General features: G+C 38.9%; 1 protein-coding gene across 3 annotated transcripts in view; it reads right to left on the bottom strand.

Annotated features, from left to right (window-relative positions):
- Window positions 1-16,482, bottom strand: part of gcgra (glucagon receptor a) — a 34,711-nt gene that overhangs the window by 11,113 nt on the left and 7,116 nt on the right. For 2 of the 3 annotated variants that reach the window (XM_063902931.1, XM_063902933.1), the window contains exon 2: window positions 536-682. In XM_063902931.1, coding sequence (XP_063759001.1) covers window positions 536-589 — 54 coding nt within the window. In that variant the 5' untranslated portion in view covers window positions 590-682. Of the gene's footprint in view, window positions 1-535; window positions 683-1,020; window positions 1,124-16,482 lie in introns of those variants that run through there. The other variant, XM_063902932.1, reaches the window with a different exon arrangement.

Genomic DNA, 16,482 nt, shown 5'->3' with positions numbered 1-16,482 from the left:
TGAATCATTGCAGCAATACTCCCAATAACCAGAGGAAGGTCTGTTATTCCTCAACTTGATTGATGTAACACAACAGGTGGACAAAAAAAATGTGGACTATGTGTGCTTCATACAAACCATGAGGACAACATGGATTCCTTTTCTAAACTGGAATTCATTTGTTTTACTTCACTTCATATACACAGTAGCTTTAAAAACCCATTCTCGCATTGGGGATATTATCCATCAAAGTGATGCTGATTCCCACTTGAAAGTGTTGTCTTTATGGGGGGGCTTTTGCTACTGTATGGACAGGCTGATATATTGTACACTGCAACACTCGGGGGAAAAAACAGGGGCAGGCAGTTTGTTTGAGCTTCAACGCGACTACTCTCTGGTTTGTTTCAAAAGGCAGCGAGTTTAAGGAACAAATCACCACCCGCACACTGTAAAAAAGGCTAGTGTCTAATGAAAGTTCAGAGACACACATAGAGGCTGTATCTCTGGGGGGAAGAGAGGACATGTGCTTGTCTGTGTGTGTGCTCTTTGGACTTACTTCAATGCTGCAAGAGACAATCAGCATTGCCGCAAAGAGGAACAGCCGTGACATCCCTTATTCCTGTTGTCGATGCTGGGAGGGATACTGCAGGACAGGGGAGGGTTTTCACCTCATAAGGGGGCTTATATACGCTCGCCAGACTACCTGGATGACACAGAGATACAAAAATAATTAATGTTGATTGCAAACACACCACATATTACCTAGGCTCAACAAAAAAAAAAAAAACAGTAAAAGGCAATGATTGATTTGAGATTTGAGCCAGGATTGGCAAGGTGTACATGCAACAGGAGGGAATTCCCAGTCATGTCACCGGTGATCAAACGCCTATAGGAAATACTATCTGTCCAAACAATACGACAGCTGTGGCTCAGATTAGCAGTACCCACTCAGAAACTCACAGTTTGCTGCTTTCCACCTTCCTGGAAAAGCCTGTCTGTGCTCGGCAGAGCGTGTGTCAGTGTGTGCCAGAGGTCACTCACCTGTGTGTCCACCGAACTGCCAAAATCCTCCGAGAGATTTGGTTTGAAGCCGGAGAACTGAGCAAAATCTGAAACGTTTCTGCAAAAAACACCTTGACCATGGAAACATTTTTGGCGAAAACGTTTCAAATTCCATTCCGTTCCAGTCTCATGGCAGGGAGGAGGATGCAGCTTGTGTTGATATGTTTGGAATTTCTTAAGTTTACCGTGGCGATATGATGTTGTGCAAGAGATAGCACAATGTGTCATGACAGATGTACAGTATGTAAGGTTTGTACTCAAGGAAGCCTCAATTCAAGGCTGCCTTGAGTACAAACATTGGTCTGTGGTTTGACTGAACATGTCAACAAGCTGCTAAAGTCTGGGTTGAAGTAACCGCCGGGAGGTTCCAGACACAATGTAAATAACCACCCCATACATATTAGAAAGCTCTACCAGAAGTCATGATTAAGATAATATCTAAATCAAAGAGCCCGACTTCGTAAATGGCCTGTTCAGTGTAATGACCACAGGATGCAGTTAGCATTAGCTCTAGTACAGACTGACTGATTGCCCTAGGCGCCTGAAGGATCAGAGCTACTCTTGTCTGCTCTGACATCGGGTCAGGACCGGTCCAGCTGAGATCTCAGCACTGACTCTTTTGCCATAACGCCATGAGACATGTTGCCGTCACAATTCAGTTACCATTGCTGTTACACGTTATATACAATGACAGTTGTACAGCAACATATGGGGCTTAAAACAAATAAGCATCTCTGGTATGAATTGATGGCTTTGATCCAATAACTCAAGGACCCGTTATGTCTCATTAGAAAGTTAAAGGCAAATCTTTGTAATGCTTCACCAGCTTGAAAAAAAACAACAGCAGATAATCTAAGGCATTCACACCAGAACCAAAACATTCCTACTGTAGTGTCAGTTCCTAACAGAGAAAGATCCCCGACATCATTCTGTGAGAGCATTGCATTCAACATTTAACCCATGCTCCCGCTGACGGCATTACTTTGTGCAACTTAGCACCGACTGTAAGCAATGATTAACCAGACTCAGAGCTCAGTAGAGTCCTGTAGGAAGGATGACATATGAGAGGGATGTCAAACTGAGAGAGCAAGGCAGAGAAAAATGAAATCTTCTGGACCTTTTCTGGCCACTGGCCCCGAAATTCAGAGCTCACATATGTTTCTCTAATAATGAGGACTATATATCCATTATATTGAAGCATGTCCTTCGATTAAATGATTAACTAACGCCACATTAAGGACCCTCTCTATCTATAACTTTACACCTAAGAATCATCTCTTATCCTTATTCTTATTTTCATCTCTACCTCCACAGATAAGCAATTTTCTGCTTTCCCTAAAATGAACCTTCACTGCTTGAAATGCGTTAAAGAAAAGGAAAAACACAAAATAATTTGCCCTGAGGACATGTGTTAGTAAATATCTCATTGCTTTATTTTTTGCAGATTTGTCATGTACATGCTTGGATGCCTCTGATGCCGGGCAATGGGGATCACCCAGCCATTGGGTGGGAGCTGAGGTGGAATTAATGGGCTTGAAGGTGCGAGTCTGATTCAGTTTGTATATTCTGCTGTTATGATATCGGGCTAGAGCTTCAGCCCTGGGCTCCCACTAAGCTGTGAGATGCTCAGCATCCTGTGAATCAAGACCAATCAAGACCCACTATAACAAGTGTAAGCTCTCTGTTCCTGTAAATAACCTGGAGCTCTTATCACTGTTATTAAACATCTGATTTAAGACAGCTGAGAAACAGGCAGAGCCAGAGGGACTTCTCTGGCAGTTAAGGCTTGTTTCTTGTTGGTTTTTTTTTTCATCCTGAAGTAAGTTACGAAACCAAGATGTTTTTCCCTGCCTGTGGATATGTTTCATGTGGGGAAAATGATGTGATGCCGAAGTTGTAGCGGAAATACTAAATGCTCATTTTGATTGCAAGGACATACATGTATTTGCTATGAATAATGCCTGGTCATTTATATGATATGTTTCAAAAATATATTGACAATAACAAAGGAATGACGCAAACTCCCTGAATGTCCCAAACTGCTCTTTGTTCAAGTGCGTTTTGAAACGGCTCGGTACAATGGCCACTAACAATTACTGTTGTTTGTTTTGAGAGTACTTACCTTTCATTTGATTACACTGTCCAACAAATAAAATTACAAAGGGGGTAATCTATGTGCACATGAATGTGGGCTGAGGGGAGCAACAAGCATTAAAAAAACAAACCTCTTGGGAAACACAATGAATGTCCGGTTCACAAAATGCCCCCAAGCCACAATGTATCATGCTGCTTTATAAATGCAGTGGTGCTTGTGAGAGTGAAGGCAAAACCCCTGTGCATCGCCTATCTTATACAACTTTCATTGCGATTGATGAGACCTTTGATCATGTACTAATGTTGACGTCACATTCAATAATCTTGCTTTGATTCTGAAATATCTGAGACATCGAGAAGATGTAGAACATCAAAGAAGTTAACTCTTCTTATATTCTTTGCGCTTCATGCGGTTTGACTAAATAAGCCGAGAGAAGCATGCCACGCTCAGACCTTAGGGCGGTTACACTGAGCTGGATGAGAGCCTCACTATCTGATAATGGGGTGATGCAGAGTTCAGAAGAGATGGTGCATCCTCTGCCTGCTGCAAGGAAGACGGGACATCACTAAAATCCAGGCATTTCACTCTGCATGACTGACCTTCATTCGATTTGATATTACAATTATCTTTTACTGTTTAAATATTCCATTAACTTCAGCTACTTCCTTTTTTGTCTCTAAGAGTCATGTTATTTTGTGCAGTAAATATATGATCCAACCTCTGCCTTAGTGTAAAGCAACCATTAACACATTGAAGATCATATCTCCATGGATTCACTTTCTTTCCGTGCTTATGAGTTGTTATTTTGTATCAAATGTTGTACAACCTGTCTACTTTTACTTCAGTAATTAGTTTTATTGAATATGTTTGAAAAACCTCAGAGAACATTTTAATTAATATTTTTAATATTGTTAATTGGAACTTTCTAGACAGATATGCAAGGTACATTTTGGACAGATATTTCCAATAAATGTCAAAACCATAGGATATTTGAATGAAAATATAAACAGAACTTCGGTAGAATCAAGGCAGAGTTACAGATCAGATCACTGTGACTCGCCGAAGAAAGTTTCATGTTGATGTCCTGCTTTACCTAAAAACATATCAGCAAATAATAAATAAAAGTAGAACAGAAGTGTTATTTGCAGTACGGCCAACACTTTAAAAAGGTTACCCAAATAAAGCAGAAAAAATCCCGCAGTCGTAAAGATTACATTCACACAAATCAAAGAGGAAGATTTCCCTCAGCTGCTCATTGTTTGATTGTCAAGGTGTGTTTTAAACATGTATAAACGCTGAGAGCAACAGCCCTGTTCATAATCCATAACACGTATTATATTTGTTAGAGAAAAATGCTGCTATAAGGAAATAATGCTCGGACAGAAAGTTCTAAAGTTTACTATCAATGTTTATTGAGCCTAAGATCCACCACCCAACAAAACTAGAAGGGCACTTAGAGCTTTGCCAAGGCCGTATCTGTTAGTGAAAAATAATATTCGTTTCCAACCAGTTATTCGGATCGGCTCCAACATATAATTTGTTCTACATTGGCACTTCTACCAAGATTCATGCAATTCAGGCTACAAGTATTTCTGAGGTAATGACCCCCCAAAAGATCTTCAGCATGGCTCACACAACTTAAGTTTTACCCCAAGTTTTACCCATTATAAGCATTAAGTTTGACAACATAGATGTTAAGTATCAAAAAAGCAGCTATGTCCGACCAAGTCTACATACTTTAGCAATGTGCCAGTGGGATAGCCCCCTGCTAAAACAAGGTCACCAGGCTCACAATTGTGTAGCCTAATTTGGTCAGTCTGTCTGTGGGATTCTGTTGTCGGGTCAGGTGGATTTGTTAGGGGGCACTGCTCTATTTCGTCTGCTAAATGGTGTTTGGAACATGTGTCAAGTATAAGGTGTTGCTTGTCATATCCATCTCTTACACAGGCTTGTACATTTTTCCTTTTCCATGCTTAGGTGAATGTGATTATTTCAACGAGTGTCTGTTTCTTTCACCCTGCTTGAAATATTTCGTAACTGGGATTGAGCTGCAATAACATGCATGCGTTTTGAAAAATGTGTGATTGTACTTCACTGCAAGTCAAATGTGACAGCAGGAACAGTGTTCAGCTTTTTGTAGGATCAACACATCCACAAAATGTGCTTTGTGTTTGCATAAAAAATGTCAGAAACGACATCAGGTTTTTAAGGTTATTTTAGCAGTACAAAAAGCATCTCACTAAATGCTAATAGTAACACACAGTAGTAACACAAGTATTTGACTATTCATTCCTTGTCTCCTCCCCCCAGCTTCCAGACATAAATAACTTAAAGTCTCCAGTCATGTAAGGGGTTTTTTCATTGGCAAACACCTAAACTATTTCCATTATTCAACATGAAATGGACGATGTATCTCTCTCACAGGAATACGATAGTATGTGCGGGGTATGGACAAAAATAAAACACATACGAAAAAAACAACAGTGGTTCAGATTTCAGCAGCTGTGTACCATGGCTCACCTCTGATCTGCTCAAAATGTTTGTCACTGACCCTGTTACAATAAGAGCACGCAGAGAGCGGCACATCTGTGTGCCACCTGGGTCACGACTCCACTGACCCGGCAGCTGGGTGCTACGAGCTTCCTCTGTATATCATTATTTGCATCACTCTCGGTAAGGTCTGATGAATGTGGGAGGGAAACAATGACAAACAGTTGGATAACACTCAAGGTGTACCTGTGTTGTGTGAGTGTAGGGGGCTCTTTTGTGTTACACGTACATGTGTGTGGGAAGTGTTGGATGATGTTTCATACATTCTTTGATGAGGTGCTGGATCTGTGATCTGTGCCTGCTGTGAAGCAAAAACAATCCCAAAGGGACCTTATGATCCGTTTCACCATCCTCCACTCTTTCTAATGTTTCATACACCGACTCCTTCAGTTTAAATCATTTATACCATCACTGCAGGGGATGAGCCCACGTTGCACTTTTTAAAGATTAAAGACACTGAAAAAGTTAAATGGATCTACAGCTCTGGAAAAAAACACTCAACATTTTTCTTAAATCTTTATCTCTACCTGCATGGCAACCAGTCCAGTGTATGTTGAATTCCAACACAGAGGAACAATTATCCGTAGTTTAGAGAATACAATATACAAATAATATCAGATGCTTTTCAATTTTAACTGTTGACAGTTGAAACAAATGTTGTCTTTGGTTAGTCATACCTATCTGCCATAAAGAGTGAGGGAAGGGGGAATATATAAAGAATGTAAGGGTAAGTGAGAGCCGTGATGAATATCATAATGCTCATTGATAAACAACACCACCATTTATGTACTTGTTTTAAATTGATCCATGTCCATTATTTAGTCATTTAGCTTGGATTAAGTTCCTGCATTACAGTTTGCAGTTAGTTACAGTCACCTTTTAAGAGCAAAACATCCTGCTTAGTTTGAATCTTGGTTAATAATTGGCAAGGAATGCAAATCAACATGTTTGCATATGATATGTTGTTATGTTTGCAAACATTTATATATTTCTTATAACCTTCAAATACTAACTATCCAATCCATTCAACTATCAGTCTCAAAAATTCCAGTCTTGGTAGAGAAAAACAAAGAAACAATTGGTAGCACTGTTTAAAATGATCAAATAATAACAATGCCAATAACATAGTCACAAAACCAATGACCTCATCCTCTCACTATTCTGGCACTGATCTTGGCTGAAAGCAGGAGTTTGTGCTGACAAATTGGTCTTTCTGTTGGCTGTGATTTTCTTTCCCTCTTCCCGTTAAACCACTGTGTAATTTGTCAACTGTGACAATGAAGCCCATTACAGTGCAGTTTTGTTTTTCAATTACCGTTTTCTTATGTATCAATACCACATGGTGCCATCATACTTTCATGCTGCTTTGTGAATTTTACACACAACTTGATCCTAAAGAGAAGCTTTGCAACCCCTATGGATGATTTACTGGACACCTCAATACAATAATACAAAGATTATCTTATTCAATCATCACTCAATCTACTGTTACTGACCAACATCTATATTATGCTACCAACCTATTTCATCTCTCACATTGGGTAAAATGGAATTAGTTCCCTCATAGGAGAACATGTGTTGAGCTTTTAATCACAGAGGCATACAGATTATAAAAGTGGATTAATCGATCAATCAAAACCCCTGACAACATAAGCAAACAGTTTCTAACTGTTCTGCAGCATTACACCACAGCATGAACAGAGATTAGTTGCCTGAGATGAAAACCTGACCCTGAAACAACAGTGTAGTTACAGACCACTATAATTGCCAGTTTGAGCAAAGAGCATGACCCCCATCCTGTATTGTTTGTGGTGAAGCTTCAACAGCATTTGGCTTATTTGTCACTGCCTGTGTAGTCGCTACATCCACTGACCTGTCTGGTACACAGAGTCAGGGAAAAATACTTTGGTAATATTAACATCATGTTGCATTAATTGTTTTAGTGGTAGAAACCTCTCGCTTCAGCAACAAATTCAATGTTCAGTTCACATATCAGCAGGTGTGAAAAAGGCTATATCGTCTTTACAATATATCCAAAAACAACATGCCAGAAATCCGAATATAACAAACCTTTTTCTTTGCCACTGATAGATGCTTGTAAAAGTCGAATGGAGGGACAGAAACATAGATTAGATGTTCCAAGTGCATTTCATTACCTGGTAACTCAGCATAGAAGTACTCTGTTCATGACAGTTTTGAGTGTTTTGGCAACTTGTATCACACAAAGCCAGAAGGGACAACATTGCATTGCATGTGTAAGCAGCAGAGAACCTCTGCATGTGTGACTGCATCACTCTACAAAGCACAAAACTAGTACAGCAATTCTCACTTGACATTTTTTTTTTATTATTACTTTTGTTGTAGTATAAATTTCCCTGTGCAATATGCACCAATTACCTGAGTTTTACGTAAACAGGCGAGCAATACGTAAATCAAATTGTTTCACCTGTCAACGCCTGCAAGTTAGCATGACACAACACACTTGTTCAGCTGTCTTGGAAGAAAAAAAAAATCAGTCCATTTACTAAAAGCATTATCTGTGCCAAAACGGTGTTAGCCTTTCAGTTTGTGGTGTCAACAAGCTGTAATGTTCCAGCAGCTGAGTGATTCAATGATGATGCTCATATCACATAACTGTTAATGGCAGAACCAGGACTGAAACTAATTAAAGACTCTGCTGCTTTAGACTTTAAGCATGACTGTCAAAGGTTTTCTTCTGATACTCTGACACTGTACAATTTAGCATAGTCCTAATAAGGACTCCAGTTCGGAGACGAGATCCACTGTTTAAAAAACAACAACTGTTAGAACCACTTGATGAAGCTTCCTAATTAATTCCAATGGGGACTGGGATCTGTTAAGGGACATAAACAACGACAACGATTTTAAAGAAAGACCTTCACTGTCTCTGGACACAGTTTGTCCCGAGGGAAATAAAAAGTTTCTGTACAACCAATATCACATAGGAAAGAGTAAAATTAAAATTGGCAGAGTCACAAAGCAGATCCAAAAATGTAAGAGAGCCACAATCAAACTTTGAGGAGGTATGAGGACACTAATGGGGTCTTCCTGATAGATTATGTATGAACAATACAATGAGAAATGAGAAAATTACACTCTCAAACAATAGAGAGAAAACATTACAGAGTATATAAAGAGGAGAATAGAAAACACGCAAAGGATTACTTGATTTGCTTTTAATGTCGCCACATCCCAATTTGCATTTTTATCCAACAAAAAACAACTGATAATATTTGTTTAATATGCAGCGAAGGGACTCACACAGGCCCTCTTACAACAACCTCTGTATTGTTGAACGTGTGTGATGTTGCTCCAGATAGACTTGCTGAATTATGAAAGAACCTGTGTAATTCCTACACCATGTGTCCTCTACATGTATCCACTTGAGTCTATTGAGCTCTAATGGATGCTGTCTTTATGTGCAGTAATCCCCTGAGCTCACCAACATGGCTCTGTCAGAGGGCTATAAGCCAGGAATTTATCAAACTTGGTTTGTCATACACAGTGGCAAAGCAGCACAGCATTATGAAACCCATAGATAGATACACTGAACCTATTAAACCTTATTTAGCAAGGCAGAACAGCCCTCAAAAAACATAATTCACAAGGAAAAAGGCTGCCGGGGATGAGGTCATACTGTGAGCTCAGACACTGCTTAATAGAAACACAAAATGTTTGGAGGAAATTAACCCTGATTTTGACATTAGTGCAAAGGTAATACTGCTGAGCATCTATGACTGAAAAACACATTTAGTTAAGGTAAAGGTCAAGCAAACAATAAGACAGCAAGGCAGACAGCAGCAAACTATGGTTCATATTTACATCAAAACAGTTTCAGTTTTGTGAACATATTACACTTTTCCTTGTGTAGCAGGGAAGCCGATTTTACAGAAGCCTCTAAAAAGTTTTAAGCAATCACTGTCAAAGCATTCATGAAGTGGATGTTGGTTGAATCACTACTGTTATAGATGATAAGCCTGGTATTGTTTTATATTTGATACAATAAACATCTTCTGTTAAGCTTGATCAAAAATCACTCCACAAATGCATTTTCTAAAACCTGCTGAGAGGCAGATACAAAATTGACTATGATCATGACATATATTAGGCAAGAAGTGAATTATTTTGTATACACTGTATGTATACAGTATGTGTTTATACATTTCAACGCTTAAACAACACTGCATTTGTTTGTTGTGTCAGATGTTTTATCTTTTACACAGAAAGGGCAATACCTTCTTGTAAGTATTTAAAATGTTTAGAATTACATACCCCTGATGATGCTAATCGTTATATCCTATTTGATATATTACCAAATGTATACTTATGTCATTCAAATGCAACATTATCGCTATACCATATGTTTTTAAAAATGTTCCCAACAGCTATAAGATAAAGAGCCATAACATAACATGTCGTATATCAGTCTTTAGCAAATGCCCAATACCCATAATTTAAAGCAATTGTTGGTTCTGGTATTTTTGTAGGATTTACTGATAATAACAAAACATAAAATGGCAGCAGTCTTATCTTTTCCAGGAAAAGGCTGTGAATTATTACTTTGCTTATCAAGATTTTCCCTAGAGGGTTAATTCCTAACCCCGAGGCGGTCCCCTACGGTATTCTGTGAGAAGCATACTCTATAGTGAATGCTTTTAAAGAGAACAGTCAATACTGTACGTATATAAAAAATGTCCAAAGTGTTGAGCACATCAGCAGATGATGATTGTTTGTTAATGACGTAATAACGTTCTGAATTTCAGCCCCTTACCCCCTGACCATAAGAGTTTAAAGTTTTAAATCTTAATGCTTAATCTGTCGGTATAATTTTCACAAATCTAAAATGGGAAATCACTGTGATTTGTTTCAGTTTCACTTGGCTTCACAAGCTCCCGCCCCTCCTCTTCTTTATCACTGGTAATCGTCATCTGTGTTATCTCACTCCATTTCCCCCTCATCTGTATCATCTTCAATCTAAATGAACACAATTCCTCACTTTTACCTGTCAGAGAAAAGCAAATCTACTTTTCTGCTGCTCCTTCTCTTTTATACACACATTATGCTCTGTCATTCGCTCTCTTTCACCTCTGAAACACACCCACACAGACACACACTTACAGTAGATGCTTAAAGCCTTCATTATGTAAACTTTGCCTCAAGTGCACTGCAATGCTTCCAAAATAAATTTGGTTTACCAGAGGGGCCTCATTTGTGTTTCTCCATGCATAGCTAAGTTGTTGTTCTGTTGTTGACTCTAGCTGCTTGTTAGGAAGAGAAAAACAAAGATGCCTCTGTGCGTTTAAATGAAGCACAGTGCAAGTTCTTTCAGGAAGACTGGATGTACATTCACTCACTCTGCAGCTGCATATAATCAGCTAATCATAGGCATTCTCTTTAACCAATAACACTTTACCTCAATCTCCAGCAGCTAATCATTGTGCTGCGGTGAAGCTTTAGAAATCATTCTCCTCTACCGGCCTGCCTCCATCCCACACACCTCCATTCACCATATCCAGTGCCAAGGGGAGCTAACCCAAAGACCTCATCACACCTCCTCTTCTTCCCATCTCCTCATCAAATCCAGATCTTCAACATCACAACCGGATCTAGACCCGGAGGGCGTTTCCTATAAGCTCATGGCTGCATTTCCTCCTTCTAATCTCCAAAGACTATAACATTTCTATCACATGGCGTATGTGTCAATAAATGTTCTTTAAACAAACAAAGTCTCTCCTGATTGAAGTTCGAAGAGCAGTCTGTGAGGCATGGAAGGCTACGCTTACCCTTCTGTTCTCGTCTGAGCTGCACTCCAGCGGGATGTCTAAATAAGCCTCAAGTGTCATTTATTCTCCCATGAAGGGCTTTGAGTACACTTGCAACAACTGACCCCACTTATGAATGAATTAACCACACAAACAGTTCGGGTTGAAGGAACAGATGCTATGTACACACAACAATCGGCCTGAAATACAGTAAAACTCAAAGAGAGACTTGATCCGTGAACGTGGAATGTATGGCTTCAGATGCTTCTGGCATGATTTGCTTTCAGTCATTTAATCAGGCAGACAAGGCCTACGGCGTTATTGTTTCCCATGTCTGAACATCGGAAAAAATAAAGTATAACGCATCCTGCTCATCACATAGACTGAATGTGATGGTCGGCATCAACATCTTCAGTCATTCCTGACAAAGTGTGGGGCAAGGCAAACAAGATATTAACATGACATGCCACAGCGAGCAACAGCGTGAGCAAGGGAAGCTGCTCCGGTCTGTGTGGATGAAATGTAGGTCAAGAATGTTAAGAAAAAAGCCTCCTACAGGCTATACATAGGGGTTATGTGCTGCTATAATACAGTCAGGTCACTATGTAACTGCTGTATAGGACATGCATAATACCATAGAAAGCAGGGCGGGACTTTGAATATTGTCATTATTAATCATTAATCATTCATTCTGTAAAATGTCAGCAAATAGAGCGAATTTGTCAAAGACCAACAGCCCAAAATCTAAATGTATTCTGTTGCTTTTTAAAGACAACAACAAAGAAATGGACTGACTTGTCATTTCTACTATATTCATTGAAATATAAACAAATATCTAAGAGTTTAAGAGTATAAGCTTTTGATGATGATAGCAACAAGAGAAAAAGCAATGAAGAAAACACCTTAAAAAATAAAATAAAAATATATACATTAGGTCACAAATGATACATTAATTAAATGTATGTAATTGATTGTCTTTTTTTTAGCTTCCTTGGGGCATATTTTAGCTGTTTTTGAAGTGTTTTGGGCATTTTTTGAATAAAAACTGGTATAAAGAAAGTGACGAACCTTGGATAGTACATCAGTATAAATAGATCAGGCAGTTTACTGTGAAACTGTCACAGCTGCTGTTACGTCATGTTGCAAAATCACGCCTATTACACCATTTGGGTGGTTATGTAATACAGGTAATGTCATCAGCAAACAGAGACTAATTAGGCTGTAAAACAGAGCACACAAATATAAACATGCACACACACATTCTTGTGTGTATATCCTCATGAGGACCCATGCACTGGCAGGGCTTCACATGGATTCCTTACACCCGCACATTTCTTGTTTTACATATCAGTACTGTAGATGGATTTATCTACTTCAAAGCTTCTTTGAGAATTATTAAACCCTTAAGTGCATGTTAACCTAAAAAACTAAAAAGAGCATACAAAGATAAGCAGATTGATCTTAAAATCCGTCGGCTTCCACTTCTGTCTACTGTGCTGTTGGATGGTTTTTATGTGAGGCTTTCTTGAGCTCTTGAAATACCCTCAGCAGTTCAAAACAGGTCTTTGGAAAGCCTGAATAATACTCCAAAGAAGTAGTGTGCCGGTGTGTTATGAATATTTGATGTGTTTAGTTTATGTCAACGCAGCATAGCTAATGGTAGGGAGGAGATGAGGTTTGACAGGAGAGAGCTGCAGTGGCGACAGGAATGAATCACAGAGCAGAAAGAAAGAGCCAACAAGTCAGTCAGCTACAGACAGGTGAGGGAGGGTCATGCAGGAAGAAAAATGCATCTCTGTATTACATATGGTGTTTACACTCACAGACCAAATGTTGGTAGACACTAAACTGCATTCAGAAAAAATGCTGGTTTGAAATGCATGGCTATTATGCTTCACCCACAATATGAAAGTTTATTAAAAGATGATTAATAGTAATCTAATGATCTATTATGGTGTTAACTTTTTTGTATGTGTCACATCTTTGCTGTGCACGGCATGGGATTTACAGAGTTGGTTTTCTTTGTACATCTATTTTTAATGCTTGGGCCTAAAAAAACTTGACAAACTTTCTTCTCAAACTATTTTTGGCCAACAGGGACTCTGAGGCAAGGTGTGCTACAGCTATTGGATGAATTGTCATACAATGTGAATAATGGTACCCAGAGAAAGAATGTTGTAATCCCCTGATACTTCTCTATCATTAGATTTGTTCTTGTAGTTTTGAGTGAAATGTCTCATTAATTAACAGATGGATGGCAGTGAAATTGGATACAGATATGTATACCACCCTTTAGAATGAGTGGTTATCACTTTGATGTAAAAGTTTACATCTTTGAAGTTTAACTTTGTGTTTAGTGCTGAAAAGCAAATATTTGGATGGTATCTTGTTAAACTAAGATGGTGATTGTGGGAAACATCGGCTTTGAGCGTGGACGTTTAGAAAAACTTAAAAAACTTGACGAGGTTAAAGACATTCAACTACAACTTTTTTTGTTTTACTTAAATCCTCCCATTAGTCTTGTTCCTCCACAGCAACTGAAATGTTAGGAGCAGGATGTGAAATTACCATCCATCTTACATATACATTTGCAGAAACAAGCTGCTAGTGAGACATGCAAACATTTGTCCAGTGAAACGTTACCATGGCAAAGATGTTTTTAAGTGGAGCATTAACTATATGGCAATGTCGGTTGATGGCACTAAACCTTGTGGGTGTCTGCTGTGTTTTTTTGTGATAGCTCTAAGCAAGGATTGTACGTATGTGTGTGTTGTGATGGAGGTCAATGTCTCCCGCTGTGTACACAACACGTGGAGGCCCACCACCCTCCCCACGGGGTCTAAACACACTAACATCAGCAGTCTCTTTGATGACGCAGGAGGACATGTTGTTTTTTTTACTTTCAATAACAATCACCTGCCACTGAAAACTAAAAAGAATGACTCCATTCATTAAAATGTAAAAGACTAAAACACTTTTTTCCTCTAGGTATTAAACACCAATTGAAATATTTTCCTTAATATCTAGACCTCATTCCAAACCCTTTCCCAAGTACAGCCACTAGTACAAGCACAGGACAAGCAAGGAATGACCTTTTAACCAAGTCAACAAACAGAGTATCTTTTCTTATGAAATACAATCAAAGTATAATAGTAGGCGTAAAAATGACTAGGTGAAATTTGTTGCCACGCTATTTGGGGGAACCAGCATTTCCATCCTGGCTTTCAACTTTAGACCTCACATTTCTAGACTTGTTTAAAGATCAACTCAGTCACATCTTATATTCCTAGAAAACACTTTTTAAATTTTTTTTTCAATGCCTAAAAATATTACAGATAAGGAGCTTTCTCACAGTGACCCAGAGCCAATTTCTGAAAATAAACCCTTAAATAAAGTCTTACTGTTAAGGGTAGAATCTCAGGTCTCTACAAAATACTTGTGTCTTGCTCAGCCTCGTGCTTTTTGCACAAACTCTTTTAAGTCAAATTCATGTCAAATAGTGCGAGTAAATCTATCTTCCCGTTACAAAGTGTTAATCCATTGGATCCTAATAAAGAAAATGTACTCTATCTGATACTCAAAATGTGTGACAGCTCTCACCTGGAAAAGTATGACTGAACCTATTATTGCCTATGTGTGTTTTCTGAAAGTGTTTTTTCCTCAAAGCAGGAGAAAAGCCCAGTTTGCCCCGGTGGTTTCATCCTTTTTAAAGTGATTATTGGTACATTTTCTGAGGTTGAGGTCTGTTATTCACATGACGTTGTGAAGCTCCGTTGGAAACAAAATACTCCGAAGTCACGATCCATTTCATGACCAATGGTTTAGTGGATGGGTGGTCTGGCTCTTAGTGATTTTAGTTGCAAAAACTGTACAACAACAACACTGTATGTCTAGTAACTGAGGGTTTCACTGCAACAGCTGCATACCCTGCCTACTGTTTGAGATCTGAGGAAGATTAGAGCTTTGCAGTGAGAGCTGAAACTAAGCAGCTTTTACACTGCTTTTTATACTATTTTGTTTGTATTTTTCATATGTATTTCTTGTTTAAAGAAATCCTTTATCTCTGACTTAAAGAAGACATAATCAGCAGCAAATGTGTGTTTGTAATTTCTCCCTTTTCTCTTCACTTTCTTTTGCCGGGAGCATTTTATGAACTTTGCACAAACACCTAATTTAAAGCAAACTAAAGTGATTTGATTCTTCCGCTCTTTCAGATGTTAACACGACAACATTAAGATGCCCGGGGACATGAAATCTGTGCGGAAATCAGTTTACTGGGCTATTGATTCTAACTCTTCTGAACACCATAATATGAATCTTTGTATACCATGTTAGATGTATCCAGTATACCTTATATTATTTCCTTTGAAAATGTTCTAAGGGTGATTGTTCTTATTTTGTATATACAAGGAAGGATTAGAGATATCCAATTGGGGGAGAAAAGCACATGAAAAATCACAATAAAGATGGTTACATTTGAAGGAAAATAAATATATACAGTATATACAGATGATTTCTTTGAGGCTTGAGGAAAGTTGTCGGTATGGACGAAGTGCGACCCAAAGCCCATAGTTGGGACATTTTCTAGTTGAGCAGTGGAGGACATAGAGCGACTGTTGTTTGTGCTCTGTACTGTGATAATAGGATGTGTTGGGGAGCAAAAGGAGCAACACTTGACCCTCGACCCACACACGTTGCGAGGGAGGAGGGGTTATATTTAGCGCCTCACAGTCTTGATCTGAACCAACACAAAAAGGCTCAATACGGCTACCCCCTCCAGGGTTTGTGCTCTTTTATCTTCCTTAGCTTTTATTGATTCTCATGCATTAAATCGTTTTGCTTCAGTCTGTACCCTGCATAGAAATGTTACAGTGTGCAGTGAGGAGGAATTTACTTCCCACAGGACTGGCAGGTTAAGTTAGATGTGCCAGAACGACATGAAGTCAAATATAACCTTTCAAATCTGATCCACAACTCAAACAATAGTGACCTGTGAACAGCCACGTGCACACG

This window comes from Eleginops maclovinus, chromosome 16 (genome assembly GCF_036324505.1).
Source record: "Eleginops maclovinus isolate JMC-PN-2008 ecotype Puerto Natales chromosome 16, JC_Emac_rtc_rv5, whole genome shotgun sequence".
Taxonomy (NCBI): Eukaryota; Metazoa; Chordata; class Actinopteri; order Perciformes; family Eleginopidae; genus Eleginops; species Eleginops maclovinus.
This window is presented reverse-complemented; position numbering and strand designations above follow the sequence as displayed.